Below are 19855 nucleotides of genomic sequence, written 5' to 3' on the forward strand. Positions count from 1 at the left end.
AATTTTGTGATTTTCTGTTGGCGTTGCACAGGCCAAGAAACTTCCTCTTCACGCCTCGCGTAAGCCGATTTTCAATTCTCAGAGACATAAGTACGGCCGGCGCCGATAACGATACCGGTACCTGTTGCTTTTTCTATGCGAATGTACATTTTCTGGAAATGGAATCTAATCTAATCAATTTTGGATGGGAACTAATCAAATTTTAATTCGATCAATTGGCATAAAAAAGCAGGCCGGCACCACACAGGTTTGTCATATTGGCTTTCTTACAGCCAAATTTATCAGTTATGTTTTTTTAATTAAAGCACGTTTGGCGTCAGAATTTCTGTTTGATGTTTTGTCATTTTCTTGACTTTTTGATTTAATTGAACTTAATTAGTCTAAATATGCTACAATATACCGTATAGTGTGCAACAATAGCCTGTTGCTTAGCTACTCACAGACTCAACATTCTGACTTTTGGTTTACCTTAATCAGAAACAATGCTTAACAATGTAACATTTATGTCTTAATCATAAATAAGTCAACAATGATGTAACAATTGCAATTATTGCGGCTTGTCAGATATAAATTCATGCAGTGTCAGATTGTTGTAAACTTAGTTTTGCGTGTCATTTGTCAGTTTTTTGTTGTGTTTATAAAAATATTTGAAAAAAGATAACCTAATTGCCTTCCGATAGTCTGAGGAGCTTTAATTATTGAAGGCTTTAAGCAGTCAATATTCCACTTCATTCTCTACATACCATAGCTCTGAGATTGTGACTTGTGAGGTTTAAGTTATTTATTTGATTAGGCTTTGCCTTTCCTGCCTTATAGTTTTTTTTTTCATTGTAGTCATTGTTGCATGCAGCAAGCTCTTTTAATTATAGTTTTTCTAATGTTTAACGTCAAGGTATCATTATTAATATTGGTAGGCTATAGTCATATAAGCAGTTCTTTAAAAAAGTCAAATAAAGTCATCTCAGAAATGGAAGAAAAAATCAATACAGATTCTAAAGAACATGCTTGTGAAATTTTACGGCAATTAAATGAATATCGGAAGACTGGACGTCATTGTGATTTCATGATCAAAGCTGGATCTGAGGAACTTCCTGTTCATAAGAATATTGTGTCGGCAAGTTCCGATTATTTTAAAGCAATGCTATCTCATGAAAATGTTGAAACAAAATCTGGTGTTGTTGAAATAAAGGAATTTGATGAAGTTTGTGTTAAAAAATGTGTTGATTTCATTTACACTGGAGATGCTTATGTTGCCAAAGAAAAACGTGAAACACTCATGGATGTCGCTCACATGATGCAACTGCAAAGACTTTGTGATAGTATCGCAATTTTTCTGGAAGATGATCTTGATCCTAGATCGTTTTTTCAAACTAAAAAAATTGCGAATAGGTACAACTGTAAACAACTTGAGGAAAAATGCAATCAGTTTGCATTGCAACGTTTCAAAGAAATTGCCCAGTCTGATGGATTTATGAATCTTGATGAAAAATTTATTTCATTTCTGATGGAATCAAAGGAAACAAAAGCAAAGGAAGAAGTGAAATGTAAGATGTTGTTAGCATGGACCAAACATGATATTGATGAAAGAAAAGAATGTTTTCTTAGTCTGGTGATGAAATTTCAGTTGACAAAAATGCCTTTGTCATATAGAAGATTTCTTGTTGAAAATGAGCCATTGATATTTGAATCTATGCAGTCTATTCGTTCCCTTACTTTATCAATCCTTGACAGCACTGAGAATATCAGTTCAAAAGATGTCAAGTTGACAGAGAATAAACAGCTTGTTTTTTGTGATCAAATTTCTCAAAGCATGCATTCCTATGATGTTGATGATAAAACATGGACACCAATGCAAACCATAGATCAAGCAATTATGCAGAATTCATATTTTGCTGTAGTGATGGAATCTTACATTTATGTGATTTGTACAAATGGATCGTTTTATAGACTTGAATATGCTAAATCAAATGCAAAGTGGGAACAAATGGCAAATCCAAATCTTCAGAATGCTTGTGCAGTTGCACTAGATGGTTTTGTTTATGGTATTGAATATGGAAATTACTCGAACATTATGGAAAGATATGATCCATCAAATAATAGATGGACCAGACTAACAAACAAATCATTGATCCTAGGTGTTGAATCTTTGGTGGCTGCTGATGGAAAAGTGTTCTGTATTGCAGGAAAATCTAAGCAGCAATATCAAGCAACAAACCAAGTTGAGATTTATGATCCTGTCACATCAACTTGGTCAATGGATAATAGATCGTTGAATGAAGCAAGATATCAAGCTTCTGCCACTGCTACAGAGGAAGAAATATATGTTATGGGAGGTTATAATGTTAATAGGAATACTTCAAATACTGTTGAACTTCGTTCATCTGTAACTAAAACCTGGATGATATTGAAACCAATGAAAAGTGCAAGATATGACTTCAATAGTTGTGTGATTGGTGACAAGGTTTATGTCATTGGTGGAAATCGAGATCCTGCAAATATAGAGGAATATGATCCGGAAACAAAAGTATGGAAAATCATTGAAACAATACGAGGAAAAAATATAATTCCATTGGCAACTGTTGCAATATCTATATAGAATCATTTACTCTCATACTTGGACAAATATGGCTCTCAGAATCTTATTGAATATACCAATCAATTTTTCTCATTTACTCTGAGATTAAATTTGTTTGCAGATGTATGGAAACTAGTAAATTATTAATTTGTGTGGTAATATTTAGATTGAATAATTCCTTTGACAAAAAGTTTTATTCGATGATTTTTCTTCAATACATTTAGCTTAAGAACGAATTTGCAGAATGTTTGAAGATATACCCTAAATTATCTATGTTTACAGATAGCCAATATCAATATTTATGATTCGATTGCTTGATTAGTTAGTTAATCATTACCTATTTTGAAGTGACAAGTGAAAATTAATTTCATATTGGTACAGTTGGTTTTTTATTTTATTTTTTTTTTATATCATCATGGTCAAGAATTTAATCTCTAATTCTTGAAAATGTATCATTTTTCAATATTTTATTCAATTTTGTGATATATCAGAATACAGGGGAATATTTATTATTAATACCATATTTTTTTTTATGGTTGGTATGTTATGAGTTGTAATCATAACTTTCTCATTAACTCGCATTAATTGTTTATGATGGGGCCTATCTGATTTTAGTTCAATACAAGAATTCAAGTTTTTTATCTTTATGATCCAGTGGGGGTTATTTATATTAAAAGCTCATTCCTTCGAAATCACTGTATTTTTCAATTATTATCATTTCACTGCTTTCTTGATATAACCAGTTCGAAGATATGCATGCGTTAATTATTATTCATGCTTTTTATTCATTGAGTAACTGACTAAAAAAATTGTGTTTGTAAATGAAATATTTAGGTTAGTGGCAATAAAGCTTTTATTACATGGCCCCTACTGCACAAATTGGGTTCTGTCTATCCAATATCAAATTTTTGCAATTTTTTTTTTTACAAAAAAAGAATACAAAACTCTTGGATCACTGTTGTGTGTTGTCCAATGCATTATTAGCATATTGTATTTTTGAGGTGAGGCTCATTTCATACCATCATCTGTATAACGTCATAATAGACTTGTTGTGGCCTTCTAGGCTAAGAACAATTATTCAACTTATAATATTGCTATTCTGAAAATGATGAGAAATTTTCATTTTCGTGAATATCTCTGCAACCAATGAGGCATGAAATATTATCATTTTTTATTGATTTCAATTCCTGATTAACAGACAATGAGTTCTGTAATTAAGGAAATATGATTTTATTGAATATTCTCAAAAATTTTATTATTATTGTAGTATATTCATATTGACTAATTCAATGAACTTGATAAAATATACTGTGTTAGTGAAATTGTCAATTGTTATTGCGTTATGTATAAAAGGGGCATCAGGGGCAATTCGCAATATTGATATCATAATTAGACCAGCTGAGAAAGAAATTAAATACTCTCTGATGGTAGCAAAGTTCCTGCCAGTCTTTATAACATGCTTGATTCTTTACTCGGCAATTTAAGGGGCCGGCAACCTTCGGCCCGCGGGACGATTCCGGCCCACGACGCTTCACAGAATAATAGTAAGAGAAATTATTGTGAGACACGTCTAGACTTAATTATATAATGATTTAACAACTATAAAATATGCAATTACTCGTTTGATGAGCCTATAATTTAAATATAGTTAGACAAATGGCAACAAAACGCAGAAAAGTTGATGCTAAGTGCAAAGGGTTCAATGGCGCCGAAAATAATCGAATGTAATATTTTGAGATGCAATGCAATGAGGAAATAAATCTATATTCTATTCGAGAGATGTATCACTGCTTGATTTTTACTCTACAAGAAGTATCATCTGTTCATTTTTCAACTTTCTAAATATATGTATTTTTGAGACACGCTGAGTGTGTGTGTGTGCGATGCGCAAGTTTTCACGCTAGTTGAGTCATAGCGAAGGATACACACCGCTAGATCGTATCTCGTGATTAATCTAAGCATTGCCCATATCTCTCTTGTAACTTTGACGTCATCGCGATGCGCAAGTTTCCTTCGAGAAATTTTCCACGCTATTGAGTCAGAGCGAAGGATACACGCCGCGAGATGGTATCTCGTTACTTATAATTACTCTTCAAGCAATGTCCATGCCCCGCTATCAGGTTCGGGGTTGCAGAATTCCGCACCACCAAAATATTGCTAGCCTAGCGTGCTTGAATACACACGGTGTCGATATAGGCCGCGAGCCGAGGCCATTTATCTTTCAGTTTCGTAGCGCACATCAGGTAACTACCTGAAAATGATTTTAAAATGTTCCTTAGAAATTTAGTAACAAATATTGCCTTGTTCCCACTTCCAAAAGTTGCACGTTTTACAGAAAAGACGCTTTTACTACAATAAATATGTGTTACCATCTGTCCTATTTTCTCTGCTTTTCCGGTATCATGGGCCAATGAACGCAGACTTCTGCACGACGTAACAGTCAAGTTAGTCAGCTGTAGGTGGATCCCCAGTGGTCGGATGAATATCAGATGTACTCAACTGCTCGCTTTTGCGTTGAGTAGCCTTTCCATAGTTTTTTTCAGTTACCGGTAATATTAGTCCAGTTATTCTAAGGAGGTGTTGAAAAGTATAGGTAAGATATTAAACACTTGTATATCCTTGCCATAAATAGCAATTTTAGTTGAGCACTAGCTCATAAGACGTTGTTAAATAGGTACCGGTACGGTGCGGTAACTGCAAGGAAGGGTAGACCTAGAATAATATGTCACAAACAACGATATTTTCTGGCTTGCATGAAATGTTTATGATTAATTTAATGACTCTTCTTGACTATTCAGCAGACTTATACTACTATATAGGCCACAGCATATTTGGAAATAGAAATGAATGGCTGTTTCTGTAATGCACGGTTGTGTGAAAGAGAAGAAATTAATCAATTTTACTAATGTCTGTTGGTCTAAATCTAAATTCATAGAGTCGACAAGAACCTGGGAAGCAATGATAAGTTATGCCGGAGTGGAAAGAAAGGTAGCATTGGATATGATTGAGAGGTGAGAAATGAAGTTGTAGACAAACAGTTGATGTTTCAAAATATAGTCTATAGTCCATACTCATACTGTCATAGGACATTTCAGACTGTGATATATCAAAATTTAGTGTAGATATAGTCTAGGAATGGTATGCAAACACTGCTGGACTGTAGAACATGCAATGAGCATATATACGCTCATTTAGTACATCAGATAAAATGCATTATGTATTCAAGGTATTAGTTAGTATTTAGGGGTATTTTTAAAATCATGCTGCTCCAAATATTATTTTCTTCCTTATTTTAGATACTGTACTACAAAAGAAAACGCAATGTTCCACCAATCCGACCTAACGCAGGCTCTGATCCCTGCTGCTATCAGTGCTATAAAATGGATTAAACAAGAAGTCTTGAAGCTCAAAGGTATATGAGAATCATAATAGTTGCAAACAGCTTAGATGGGCTATTCATATTGAAATACTTTAGCACTTTTCTGCAATTGGAACTGCCCATCAAATTCATGTTGGAGACTTCATTGAGATTTTCAATTCATTTTTTTCCCTCGACTATGAAGATCTTTCGAGGTTAACGAGGTATTAATAAATAAAGCTGAGGAATTTGAAGAGGATATGAAGAATGTAAATGATACCAGGGCACGTCTATTTAACACTGTCAAACATAAGGATTATACTCTTCACCCAACAATGATTCACTAAAGAAGCATGTGGCCCTCAAATCAGTTCTTGAGTTGGCAAACTGCAAAGAAAAATAGTCAAAATAATTTATGAAAGTGTGCCAAAATCAACTTAAATTGCACAGATTTTTGTTTTTGTATTGACTGCAGAAATCACAGTACACCTATAGAGGAAAAGCCGATTTTTGAGATAGTGGATTTCGAAAACAATTCAGAAGAAAGTGAATTAGATATTACAGTTGATTTAATAAGTATCATACATTTGTTTTTTTTTTCGGACATTTGTTAGTGTCGTAGTCCTGTTTCTAGAAATATTATTGCCTTTGTTCAAATACATAACCACATAAACTAAAAAAAGATTAATTGTAAATTGTAATATTTCTGTTCACTATGTTATGTACATATTGTACATTCATTTAATTTTCTTGACTTTTGCGGTAAATTTCTAAGTGAGAAATAACTGATTTATTTGTGTTTTCGTGCTCACGATGTTAATTTGTGACTTCATTGCTTAAAAATAAATACGTTTGATACTTGATAGCTTCTATAAAATGGATGTAGCTTTTTATGCTGTTCTTGTTGTAAACTGCTTGTGGTTATTACATAAAATTTATTCTCAAATGTGAATCAGCGTTGTTGGTGTCGCTGCTTTCGAGGTCACTCCCGACTCCTGTCACACAATTAAAGTATTTTTTGTTGTTGGTTACGTGTATGCCATATTTTTCGTAATCTACCTAATAAATTATGATTGACTGAGGAAGTCCGATTTTGGTCAGGCAAAACATTACAGGAATACATTTGTGTTAGTGTGCTGTAGGGCTCTCGAATTGTATAGTTCTTATGTATGCGTTGTAAACTTATGGTTACTGAATTTCCGGGAACCTCTTATATTCAATTTCGCACCAGGATTGTGGAACAAGCTGTAATGCGTTCATTATGTTCGTTTTCACACAAAACTGAAGAATTTATTTAGTTACCAGATGTGCGCTACGAAACTCATTTTCTGGGCGTTTCCATGGTTTCGTCTCACGGCCCATATCCGTGGTAAGGATCTACAAGTGTTTAATAATTTACTTATACATTTTTCAACAACGTCTTAGCATAACTTAACTAATAATAACTAAACAGGGCTATGGAAAGCCTGCCCAACTCAGCGCAAGGTCGAGCAGAAATAACTAATATTCATCCGCTCGCTAACAGCTGGTTTAATTCAATTGTTACGTCATGCAGAAGTCATTGTTCAGTGCCGAAAATGTAGAGAATATAGGACAGATCGTAGCACATATTTCTTGTAGTAAAAGCGTCTTTTCCGTAAAACGTGCAACTTTTGGAAGTGGGAACAAGGCAATATTTGTTACTAAATTTTTAAGGAACATTTTAAAATCATTTTCAGGTAGTTACCTGATGTGCGCTACGAAACTCACTTTCTAGGCGTTTTTCAGGGCCTCGGCTCGCGGCCTAGGCCGCGAGCCGAGGCCATTTATCTTTCAGTTTCGTAGCGCACATCAGGTAACTACCTGAAAATGATTTTAAAATGTTCCTTAGAAATTTAGTAACAAATATTGCCTTGTTCCCACTTCCAAAAGTTGCACGTTTTACAGAAAAGACGCTTTTACTACAATAAATATGTGTTACCATTTGTCCTATTTTCTCTGCTTTTCCGGTATCATGGGCCAATGAACGCAGACTTCTGCACGACGTAACAGTCAAGTTAGTCAGCTGTAGGTGGATCCCCAGTGGTCGGATGAATATCAGATGTACTACAATTGCTCGCTTTTGCGTTGAGTAGCCTTTCCATAGTTTTTTTCAGTTACCGGTAATATTAGTTCAGTTATTCTAAGGAGGTGTTGAAAAGTATAGGTAAGATATTAAACACTTGTATATCCTTACCATAAATAGCAATTTTAGTTGAGTACTAGCTCATAAGACGTTGTTAAATAGGTACGGTGCGGTAACTCCAAGGAAGGCTAGACCTAGAATAATATGTCACAAACAACGATATTTTCTGGCTTGCATGAAATGTTTATGATTAATTTAATGACTCTTCTTGACTATTCAGCAGACTTATACTACTATATAGGCCACAGCATATTTGGAAATAGAAATGAATGGCTGTTTCTGTAATGCACGGTTGTGTGAAAGAGAAGAAATTAATCAATTTTACTAATGCAAATGTCGGTTGGTCTAAATCTAAATTCATAGAGTCGACAAGAACCTGGGAAGCAATGATAAGTTATGCCGGAGTGGAAAGAAAGGTAGCATTGGAAACGATTGAGAGGTGAGAAATGAAGTTGTAGACAAACAGTTGATGTTTCAAAATATAGTCTATAGTCCATACTCATACTGTCATAGGACATTTCAGACTGTGATATATCAAAATTTAGTGTAGATATAGTCTAGTAATGGTATGCAAACACTGCTGGACTGTAGAACATGCAATGAGCATATATACGCTCATTTAGTACATCAGATAAAATGCATTATGTATTCAAGGTATTAGTTAGTATTTAGGGGTATTTTTAAAATCATGCTGCTCCAAATATTATTTTCTTCCTTATTTTAGATACTGTACTACAAAAGAAAACGGCAATGTTCCACCAATCCGACCTAACGCAGGCTCTGATCCCTGCTGCTATCAGTGCTATAAAATGGATTAAACAAGAAGTCTTGAAGCTTAAAGGTATATGAGAATCATAATAGTTGCAAACAGCTTAGATGGGCTATTCATATTGAAATACTTTAGCACTTTTCTGCAATTGGAACTGCCCATCAAATTCATGTTGGAGACTTCATTGAGATTTTCAATTCATTTTTTTCCCTCGACTATGAAGATCTTTTGAGGTTAACGAGGTATTAATAAATAAAGCTGAGGAATTTGAAGAGGATATGAAGAATGTAAATGATACCAGGGCACGTCTATTTAACACTGTCAAACATAAGGATTATACTCTCCACCCAACAATGATTCACTGAAGAAGCATGTGGCCCTCAAATCAGTTCTTGAGTTGGCAAACTGCAAAGAAAAATAGTCAAAAATAATTTATGAAAGTGTGCCAAAATCAACTTAAATTGCACAGATTTTTGTTTTTGTATTGACTGCAGAAATCACAGTACACCTATAGAGGAAAAGTCGATTTTTGAGATAGTGGATTTCGAAAACAATTCAGAAGAAAGTGAATTAGATATTACAGTTGATTTAATAAGTATCATACAATTTTTTTTTTTTTCGGACATTTGTTAGTGTCGTAGTCCTGTTTCTAGAAATATTATTGCCTTTGTTCAAATACATAACCACATAAACTAAAAAAAGATTAATTGTAAATTGTAATATTTCTGTTCACTATGTTATGTACATATTGTACATTCATTTAATTTTCTTGACTTTTGCGGTAAATTTCTAAGTGAGAAATAACTGATTTATTTGTGTTTTCGTGCTCACGATGTTAATTTGTGACTTCATTGCTTAAAAATAAATACGTTTGATAGCTTCTATAAAATGGATGTAGCTTTTTATGCTGTTCTTGTTGTAAACTGCTTGTGGTTATTACATAAAATTTATTCTCAAATGTGAATCAGCGTTGTTGGTGTCGCTGCTTTTGAGGTCACTCCCGACTCCTGTCACACAATTAAAGTATTTTTTGTTGTTGGTTACATGTATGCCATATTTTTCGTAATCTACCTAATAAATTATGATTGACTGAGGAAGTCCGATTTTGGTCAGGCAAAACATTACAGGAATACATTTGTGTTAGTGTGCTGTAGGGCTCTCGAATTGTATAGTTCTTATGTATGTGTTGTAAACTTATGGTTATTGAATTTCCGGGAAACTCTTATATTCAATTTCGCACCAGGATTGTGGAACAAGTTGTAATGCGTTCATTATGTTCGTTTTCACACAAAACTGAAGAATTTATTTAGTTACCAGATGTGCGCTACGAAACTCATTTTCTGGGCGTTTTCATGGTTTCGTCTCACGGCCCATATCCGTGGTAAGGATCTACAAGTGTTTAATAATTTACTTATACATTTTTCAACAACGTCTTAGCATAACTTAACTAATAATAACTAAACAGGGCTATGGAAAGCCTGCCCAACTCAGCGCAAGGTCGAGCAGTAATAACTAATATTCATCCGCTCGCTAACAGCTGGTTTAATTCAATTGTTACGTCATGCAGAAGTCATTGTTCCTTGCCGAAAATGTAGAGAATATAGGACAGATCGTAGCACATATTTCTTGTAGTAAAAGCGTCTTTTCCGTAAAACGTGCAACTTTTGGAAGTGGGAACAAGGCAATATTTGTTACTAAATTTTTAAGGAACATTTTAAAATCATTTTCAGGTAGTTACCTGATGTGCGCTACGAAACTCACTTTCTAGGCGTTTTTCAGGGCCTCGGCTCGCGGCCTAACTGGATAGTATCCAAGAGCCACTCAATCCAACACCAGATAGTTAGGGTATTCCCCGTTTCACGGACAGCAGGCAGGACAGTGTTGTGTTGTGGGAAATACAACACGGTGCATTTTGTTTCGGCATAGCCAGCTTAACAAAAGAATTTTACGCTAAATTTTGGAAGTCACTTAAACCAATTCTACTTATTCTGTACCAAAGCTTTCATGATATAGGCGAAATGTCACATGATTCAGCAATAGGTGTCATAACACTTTTTATATAAAAATGGAGACAAAGATGATTTAAAAAACTGGCGCCCAATTTCTTTGTTGAATTTCGAATATAAACTTATAGCAAAATTATTGGCTAATAGATTAAGAAGTGTATTACCAGAACTAATTGGACAAGATCAAACTGGATTTATTTTTGGCAGAGTAATTCATGAAAATTTATTAACTCTTCGGGATGACATCTTTTGGGCTAACCAACAAAACTTACCTCTTATTATATTTTTTGAATAGATCAGGAGAAAGCGTATGACATGGTCGATCGAGAACTAGTATTACGTCTCTTACGAAAATTGGGCTTTAGAGAATATTTTTTAAAATGGATTCGAACCCTCCGAAAACAAACAATACAGTAAAAAACTAAATCCCATACCCGACTTGGAATGGTAACCGGACGAGAGGCCGTGGTTCGCCATATGGATAAGCCGTCTTATCGGCTTTCCTCTCCCCCGGGATAAATATGTAAATCCTATCCTATCCTAACACCCATTCGAAAATTATTACGAATGGCTACTTGTCACAAGATTACCTGTTAACAAGGGGAGTGAGACAAGGATGCCCATTAGCACCATATTTGTGTCTGTTTATAGCTGAGCTTTTAGCAATCAATATTAAATCTGATAAAGATATTTTGGGATTCAGCAATTGTAGTGGGCAAATCGAAATTCATAAAGGGTACGCAGATGATACAACTCTGACTGTAACAAATTTGGCTTCTATCGATGAAAGTCTTAAAACAATAAAACACTTAGAAATGTGTACGGGAATACGAATTAACAAACAAAATTGTAAAATTTTATTGTGTGGAAATGCAATTAATTGGAATATTGCCCCAGAATACAAAGGTATTGAGGTCAAAAAAGATGAGATTAAAATATTGGGGGCATACTTAGGAAATAACACTGGTTCCATTGAAAAAAATTGGAATAAAGTTCTTAATAGTGTCCAAAGCATAATAAATCTGTGGAGGGCCCGAAATCTTTCTATAATAGGAAAAATCAAACCAATTGAATAATCAAATTATTGATCATAATATATATGTTGCAAACAAGCTACATCTTATCCAACCTATCCCATGGAAAAAGATTTGGCAAATAAAAGTACCCAATAAGTATAAAGAACTAAGCTGGAAAACCAACAACAACATAGAAAACAAGTCTGTGTTGTTGACTGTGATTTGTGGCAAATCAGCAATCTGGCAATACAGAAACTCTGTCAAATATGATGCTAAAATGCAGTGTAATTTAAGAGCAATTTTCAAATGTAAAATACTGGGATGTATGAGTTTGATGGACAGCGAATGCAGGAATAATATCATGCAATACCAACACAATGATGATGTATTGAATAAATCCATCATGTTATAATATCAATTCCAAACTAATTAAAAACCAATACTCTGCAATCATTAGCCATCTCACGACTCCGGATTGTGTACCATAGTTACTAATTTTGGGTATAATGTCTACTTTTTCATACAACGAAAAAAAAGGGTTACATAGACTGAAAATATAGAGAACACCTAATGGCATGATAGGTGTTCTTCTGATTATTTGTCTAATTCTTTGAAAATTTGTTTTTCATATTAAATGCTAATAATGTATAAACTTAAAATATGTGTTGTATGGTATAATGTTTTCAATGGTCACTGGATACATGGATTGCCATTTCATGAATGCGAACACAATTTAAATTGGGTTTTTAGATCAATACGGGTAAATGTATCTGAATTGTTTAATATTTGACAATATTTATCTATGTATTGTATACTTGTACTATATGCTCTATAATATCACCTAAATTGCCTGGAAAATTGGGATTCATGCAACTAAATTGAAATATTATATTTGGATAAACCAAAACTATCATTTTCATAAATCCGAATTGGCAATGGATTTAAATTTGGCAAAAAAAAAAAGTAAGGCAGTGGTTAGCAACCAGGGTGCCGCGGCACATTAATGTGCCGCAGAAAGATTTTGGTGTGCCGCGAAGAGATTTCATTTTTGAATTTATTTCAAGTGATTCCAATTGCCAATCACTTGAATATCCCATGGCTCTTGCTAACAAACAGAAACGACAAATTTGAGGAGTCGTATTTCAGGTATTTGGGTATTGTTTTAATTCTAAGTTTTGCATGATGCACGCCAACACCTTTTCGTAAAATTGAAAATGTCAATAAAGGTAACAAATTACTGTGCAAAATTTTGTTTCAAATTTGACCAAGAAATTATTATTTGACTATTATTTAAACTCAAAATAATATTCAGGATTCGCGCAATGACTTTGCAGGATTTTTATTCACTATTTAATACGAAAATAAAATAGACACAATAGGAAAGTAAAATCATAAGAAGGTTAACTATCGTCTTTATAAATATCCGCATCCCAGCGTCAGAAATAATAATATTTTTTAGCTTAAAATTGGGACAGTTAATTTACAATCAGTGGGGAGGGGAGGAAGATCAAACCCGGCGTAAAATCGAAAATCAGAATAAAATCCTGAATTCACTCTTTAATATATTTCGCCCATATAAATGCATAGTTTTCCCAGGAATATAAAACCAAACGTTGAGCAAGAAGTAGTCCTTGTAAAAAGAGAGTACGGGCGGAAATAGCTCATCAACATTAGAATGCCTAGCATGTGTATAAAAAAAAAACGATATTCGACTATCCGTTCGAAATATTCGAATTATTTAATTCGACAAAAATATTCTATTTTGCCCACCCTTGCGATCTGTAATCATGTCAGTAATCCTGCGAAACGCGTTGTAGCACAAACACTGATGCAATGAGACTTAATAATAAAACCTTCATCAGATTTAGTAAATTGCACTATTTCACGAAAGGGTGGTGAAATTGACGATTATTTCATATCTCAAACACAGAAACGGTAATTTTTCGGATAGTTTTCTGCTGTCTGAAAAGTCAAATAGCGTTTCGGCATTGTGAACGCTACGATTTTTGTCATCAAATTCTGCTCGTGCCTTGTACGAAATTCATAATGTGAAAAAATTCGTCCATTTGTGAAAATTATTTATAACAACTTTAAATCTATTCAGTGTTATTAGCAATAATAATTAATTGTTGTAACGAAATACTGTTTTTTTGCCTATTTCATTTCTTTTGCTAGTGCAGAGAATAACACCGTTGAATGATTTTGGCAATGGGAGAAACATATTAAATTGTAACAAAAATGAATTAGGTTAATTGTGCAAAAGGGAGAATACCTGTGATAATAATAATGCGTAACGTGGAACGGGCAGGGGCGAGAAAACCCAAAGCGTATTAGCATCACGTATTACCCATGCATCTTATACAATAATGTGAGGTGCTCCGAAGGTGGGTCTCGTGTACATTATTGTAGGAAAACAGTTATAATATCGGTAACTATTAACCATCCATATTAAATACAGGGTATGTTGTATTAACAAGAATAGAATTTCCCTCATCTGATTTTCTATGTTTTTTTATCATTTTATAGCTAAATGGCTTCAAGAGTAGGAAATGTTCATGTTTTGTGATAGGTGTGCCGCGAATATTTAAAAAACTCAATAGTGTGCCGCGACATAAAAAAGGTTGGGAATCACTGCGGTAAGGTGTTGTGTTGTGGGAAATATTTAAGAGATTTAATGGTGGCTTTAATTGGGAACAAATTTGGCAAAAGTCCAGAATCAAACAAATGTAAAAAATTCAATTGGAAGCTATTGCATAATGGGTTACCCACTGCTGATAAAATGAAATACTGGTTTGAGGATGAACCAGGGACATGTGTTTTATGTACCGGTACCTAATTACAGAATTATGGCATTAAAGAGACAAGTTTTTATTTATTTTTTACGTGTGAATAACCAGGGATTTTTGGGAATGGTGTGAGCTGGAATCATTTAATCCAGACCAAATAATAGCAAATGGTATCATTTGCCATTCAAAATTGATAACTGCATCATGTGGTAAATATGCCATTTGGACATTTGAAATTCTATGAAATATGGCGAAATTGGTATATCCAAAAGTAGCATGAGAATACTATTCAAGTGCAAATTGATTGGGACTTTAAACCAGATGACCAGTACCAGTACCAAAGGGAAGAATTGCTTCTCTTTGAACACATGGATGATCTGATTCATAAGTCTGTTATTCTGTAAAATTAGACCAATATAATAGTGCAAAATTCTTATTTCATAATTGTTATTATTGAAAACTCTGATATGCGGGGGAAATGTTCAGGTGTAGATATTTACATGCACTGTTACAGTGTCATTTGGGTGCATATATGAGTAGAGTAGTATTGTATATTCATTTTAAAACGTTTTGTTTACATGCCAATTCATAAACTAAAATAAATCTAATCTTTAAATGGTGTTCTACAAATCACAACATGTAACATGATTCTAAATGAACAATTTAATATAATGACATAATACAAAAAAAAGAAATGGAAAAAATAAAAAAAAGATCAAAAAACTTTCTCTTTGCGAAATTCCTATTACAGTTTTATTACGCCTCGTGTCAGCGATTTCCATTTATCGGCCATACGATACCAGTTGATTTTTTTTATGCAAATGTTCATTTTCTGGGAATGGGATCTAATCGAATTTGGATGGGAACTACCGGTAATCAAAATTTATTTTGATCAATTGGCTTAAAAAATAAATTATTATAAAAAAACATGCCGTTATCACACATGGCTATTATGTTAGGTTTTCTATCTCCAAATTTAGCAATTTTTTTTTTGAAGCATGTTCAGACATTTGGCATCTGGATTTCTGTTTGATATTTTGGCATTTTTATTAGTTTCTGTTATTAAAATGGGCTAAAATAGTGTAACAATGCCTATACTTAGATGGATATTCAAGCAGGGTTGTAAACTTAGTTTTGCATGTTACAGTGTTATTTGTCAGTTTTTAGTTGTGTTTATAAAAATATTTGAAAATTACTTAATTCAGTAATTGTGATTTTGCCATCCGTTAGTTCGAAGAGCTTTAGTTCAAGCAGTCAATATTTGACTTGATACTTTACACACAGACATACCTTCGGCGGCTTAGATATTGTGATTTGTACTAATTTGATCAGGCATTGCAGCATTGCCTTTCGTTATCTGGGTATAGTTTCATTTTTATTTTATTGTAGTCATTGTTTTATGAAGCAAGGCAGCAAGCAAAGGTTTGTTTGTGTTGAACTATAAACTATATATCTTTTTTAAGTATAGTTTTTCTATTGTTTGAGGTACCTTATCAATATTGGTAGGCTATAATCATTTAACTGTATAAGCAGTTCTTTACAAAATTAAAGAAAATCATCTCAGAAATGGAAGAAAAAGTTTTTCTATTGTTTGAGGTACTTTATCAATATTGGTAGGCTATAATCATTTAACTGTATAAGCAGTTCTTTACAAAATTGAAGAAAATCATCTCAGAAATGGAAGAAAAAATCAATACAGATTCTAAAGAACATGCTTTTGAAATTTTACAACAATTGAATGAATATCGTAAAACTGGACGTCATTGTGATTTCATGATCAAAGCTGGATCTGAAGAACTTCCCGTTCATAAAAATATTGTGTCGGCAAGTTCCGATTATTTTAAAGCAATGTTATCTCATGAAAATGTGGAAACAAAATCTGGTGTCGTTGAAATAAAGGAATTTGATGGAGTTTGTGTTAAAAAATGTGTTGATTTCATTTACACTGGGGATGCTTATGTTGCCAAAGAAAAACGTGAAACACTCATGGGTGTTGCTCACATGATGCAGCTGCAAAGACTTTGTGATAGTATCGCAATTTTTCTGGAAGATGATCTTGATCCTAGATCGTTTTTTCAAACTAAAAAAATTGCCAATAGGTACAACTGTAAACAACTTGAGGAAAAATGCAATCAATTTGCATTGCAACGTTTTATAGAAATTGCCCAGTCTGATGAGTTTATGGATCTTGATGAAAAATTCATTTCATTTCTGATGGAATCAAAGGAAACAAAAGCAAAGGAAGAAGTGAAATGTAAGATGTTGTTAGCTTGGACCAAACATGATATTGATGAAAGAAAAGAATGTTTTCTTAGTTTGGTGATGAAATTTCAGTTGACAAAAATGACTTTGTCATATAGAAGATTTCTTGTTGAAAATGAGACACTAATAGTTGAATCTGAAAAATCTATTCAGTCATTGACCTTGTCAATCTTAGACAGTACTGGGAATATCAGTTCAAAAGATGTCACTTTGACAGAGAATAAACAGCTTGTTGTTTTTGACAAAACTTCTCAAAGAATGCATTCTCATGATGTTGATGATAAAACATGGACACCAATGCAAACCATAGATCAAGCAATTATACAGAATACATTACATTCTGCTGTAGTGATGGAATCTTACATTTACGTAATTTGTACAAATGGATCGTTTTACAGACTTAAATATGCTGAATCAAATGCAAAGTGGGAACAAATGGCAAATACAAATCTCAGTATGCTTGTGTAGTTGCACTCGATGGTTTTGTTTATGGTATTGAGTATGGAAGGCACTCAAACATTATGGAAAGATATGATCCATCAAATAATAGATGGACCAGACTAACAAACAAATCATTGATTCTAGCTTGGGAATCTTTGGTGGCTGCTGATGGAAAGATGTTTTGTATTGCAGGACAATCTGAGCAGCAATATCGAGCAACAAAACAAGTTGAGATTTATGATCCTGTCACATCAACTTGGTCAATGGATAATAGATCATTGAATGAAGCAAGATATTGTGCTTCTGCAACTGCTACCGAGGAAGGAATATATGTTATGGGAGGTTTTAATGTTAATAAAAATTTAAATCTAGCTACTGTTGAATTTCGTTCATTTGTGTCTAAAACCTGGATAATATTGAAACCAATGAAAAATGCAAGGCAACAGTTCAATAGTTGTGTGATTGATGAGAAAATTTATGTCATTGGTGGAAATGGAAATCCTGCAAATATAGAGGAATATGATCCTGAAAGAAAGGAATGGAAAATGATTGACACAATACAAGGGAAAACTATTACTCCATTGGCAACTGTTGCAATATCTACCGGTATATAACGTCAATTACTCTTATTCCTGGACAAATATGGCTCTCATGTTGATTCTGAATATACCTGTCAATTTTTCTGATTCACTCTCAAATTAAATTGTTTTATGGAATGATGGAAACTAGTGAATTAATCATTTGTGTGTGATTATATTTTGAGTGAATAATTTCTTTGTCAAAAGTTTATTTGATTATTATACTTCAATGCATTCAGCCTAAGAACGAATTTACAGAATGTTTGAAGATACATCTTCAGTAATTTGTTTTTCATAATATAGCCAATATCAGTTAGTTAATCATTCCGGTACATATTTTATTAAAAAGTGACAAGTAAAATTACTTTCATATTGGTAGTGTTTTTTTTTTATATGCATTTATCATGGTCAACCATAATGATCTAATTCTTGAAAATGTATCATTTTTCATTATTTCATTCAATTTTGTGATATGTCAGATTACAGGGGACTACCCCGTATTATTTTTTATGGTTGATATGGTATGGGTAGTAATCATATCTTTCTCATTACCTCGCATTAATTGTTTATGATGGGGCCTATCTGATTTTAGTTCCATACAATAATTCAAGTTTTTTTTCTTTATGATCCTGTGGGGTTTATTGGACATGTCAGTGGACATAACATCGTTTTGGTATTTTTGTTCTTGTTCGCTTTTTTTTTATCATTGCAAAATCGCTTTTCTCTTCGAATACTGAACCAATTGCTTTGAAATTTTCAGTGGTGAAAGATTGATTTTTTTTGCCAGAAGGTTATTTCTTTTAATTATTCTAAAAATTTTTGTGGACTTGGACTGTGGACGAGTGATTCGTTTTTTATGTGTCAGAATAAAATATAGCGGCACCTTGTGACGTAACCAGATATTTCTTTGAACATAGCTCTCTTGTTAATAATAAAAGCTCATTCCTTTGAGGTCACTGTATTTTTTAAAATTTATTATCATTTCACTGCTTTTTGATATAACTTGTTCGAAGATATGGATCTTTAAATGCTTTAATTATAATTCATGCTCTTTATTCTTTAAGTAACAGACCAAAAAATTGTGTTTTTATAAACGAAATATTTAGGTTAGTGGCATAAAATCTTTCATTACATGGCCCCTGTTGCACAAATTGGTTTCTGTCTGTCTATCCAATATCAAATTTTTGCGCGAATTTGTTACTACAAATGGAAGAAATTACAAAACTTTTAGGTTAGGGAGAAGTAGTGTTTATTCAATTATTAGTATTAGCATTATTAGTATTATGTTTTTTTTTTTGAAGTGAGGCTCATTTTAAACCATCATCTGTATAACATCATAACAGACTTGTTGTGGCCTTCTAGGTTAAGAACAATCATTCAACTTCTGATATTTTTCTTCTGAAAATGATTTTAAGAAATTTTTATTTGCGTGAATTTCTTTGCAACTATAGAGCCATGAAATATTGTCATTATTTATTGATTTTAATTTCTGATAAACAGACAATAAGTTCTGTAGTAAAGGGAATATGATTTTATGGAATATTCGTAAAAATTTTATTATTGTAGTATATTTATATTGACTAATTCACTGAACTTTATAAAATATACTGTGTTTGTGAAATTGTCATTGTTATTACGGTATGTATATAAGGTACTAGAAGGAGATATAAATTTTCATTTTGATGCTTGTTGTTAATCTTCTGACAAATTCTTACTGGTATTATTTATGCAATTTTTCACAGCTGTAATTTGCAATATTGATATCATAATTAGATCAGCTGAGAAAGAAATAAATGTTATCTCATGGTCGCGAAGTTCCTACCAGTTTTTATTACATGCTTGTGTTAAAGATTGTTGAAGATGATTTGATGCATATTTGAATTGATATCAGGCTGTGGAG

The 19855-nt window shown here is 33.1% G+C and overlaps 2 protein-coding genes and 2 long non-coding RNA genes across 4 annotated transcripts; all 4 read left to right on the forward strand.

Moving 5' to 3' along the window:
• The first annotated feature begins 828 nt into the window (after positions 1–828).
• LOC144422201 (kelch-like protein 25) lies at positions 829–3888 on the forward strand. Its single transcript, XM_078112142.1, has one exon. It carries the CDS (start codon positions 845–847, stop codon positions 2594–2596), a length of 1752 nt encoding a protein of 583 aa, XP_077968268.1. The 5' UTR covers positions 829–844; the 3' UTR covers positions 2597–3888.
• Positions 3889–4769: 881 nt separating this feature from the next.
• LOC144425361 (uncharacterized) lies at positions 4770–7014 on the forward strand. The gene is made up of 3 exons (XR_013477496.1): positions 4770–5586; positions 5872–5987; positions 6409–7014. It is a non-coding gene; the product is annotated as an uncharacterized LOC144425361 (long non-coding RNA).
• A 1032-nt stretch (positions 7015–8046) lies between these two features.
• LOC144425377 (uncharacterized) lies at positions 8047–9963 on the forward strand. Its single transcript, XR_013477499.1, has 2 exons — positions 8047–8536; positions 8822–9963. It is a non-coding gene; the product is annotated as an uncharacterized LOC144425377 (long non-coding RNA).
• Positions 9964–17457: 7494 nt separating this feature from the next.
• On the forward strand, positions 17458–17991 carry LOC144423037 (kelch-like protein 25). Its single transcript, XM_078113214.1, has one exon. It carries the CDS (start codon positions 17458–17460, stop codon positions 17989–17991), a length of 534 nt encoding a protein of 177 aa, XP_077969340.1.
• The last annotated feature ends 1864 nt before the right edge of the window (positions 17992–19855 follow it).

The sequence above is a fragment of the Styela clava genome, chromosome 1, assembly GCF_964204865.1.
Source record: "Styela clava chromosome 1, kaStyClav1.hap1.2, whole genome shotgun sequence".
NCBI classification, from domain to species: Eukaryota; Metazoa; Chordata; class Ascidiacea; order Stolidobranchia; family Styelidae; genus Styela; species Styela clava.

Excerpts from the sequence above, each read along its gene's own strand:
- LOC144422201 (XM_078112142.1), top strand. The coding sequence starts at position 845 with ATGCAGCAAGCTCTTTTAATTATAGTTTTTCTAATGTTTAACGTCAAG.
- LOC144423037 (XM_078113214.1), top strand. The coding sequence starts at position 17,458 with ATGGAAAGATATGATCCATCAAATAATAGATGGACCAGACTAACAAAC.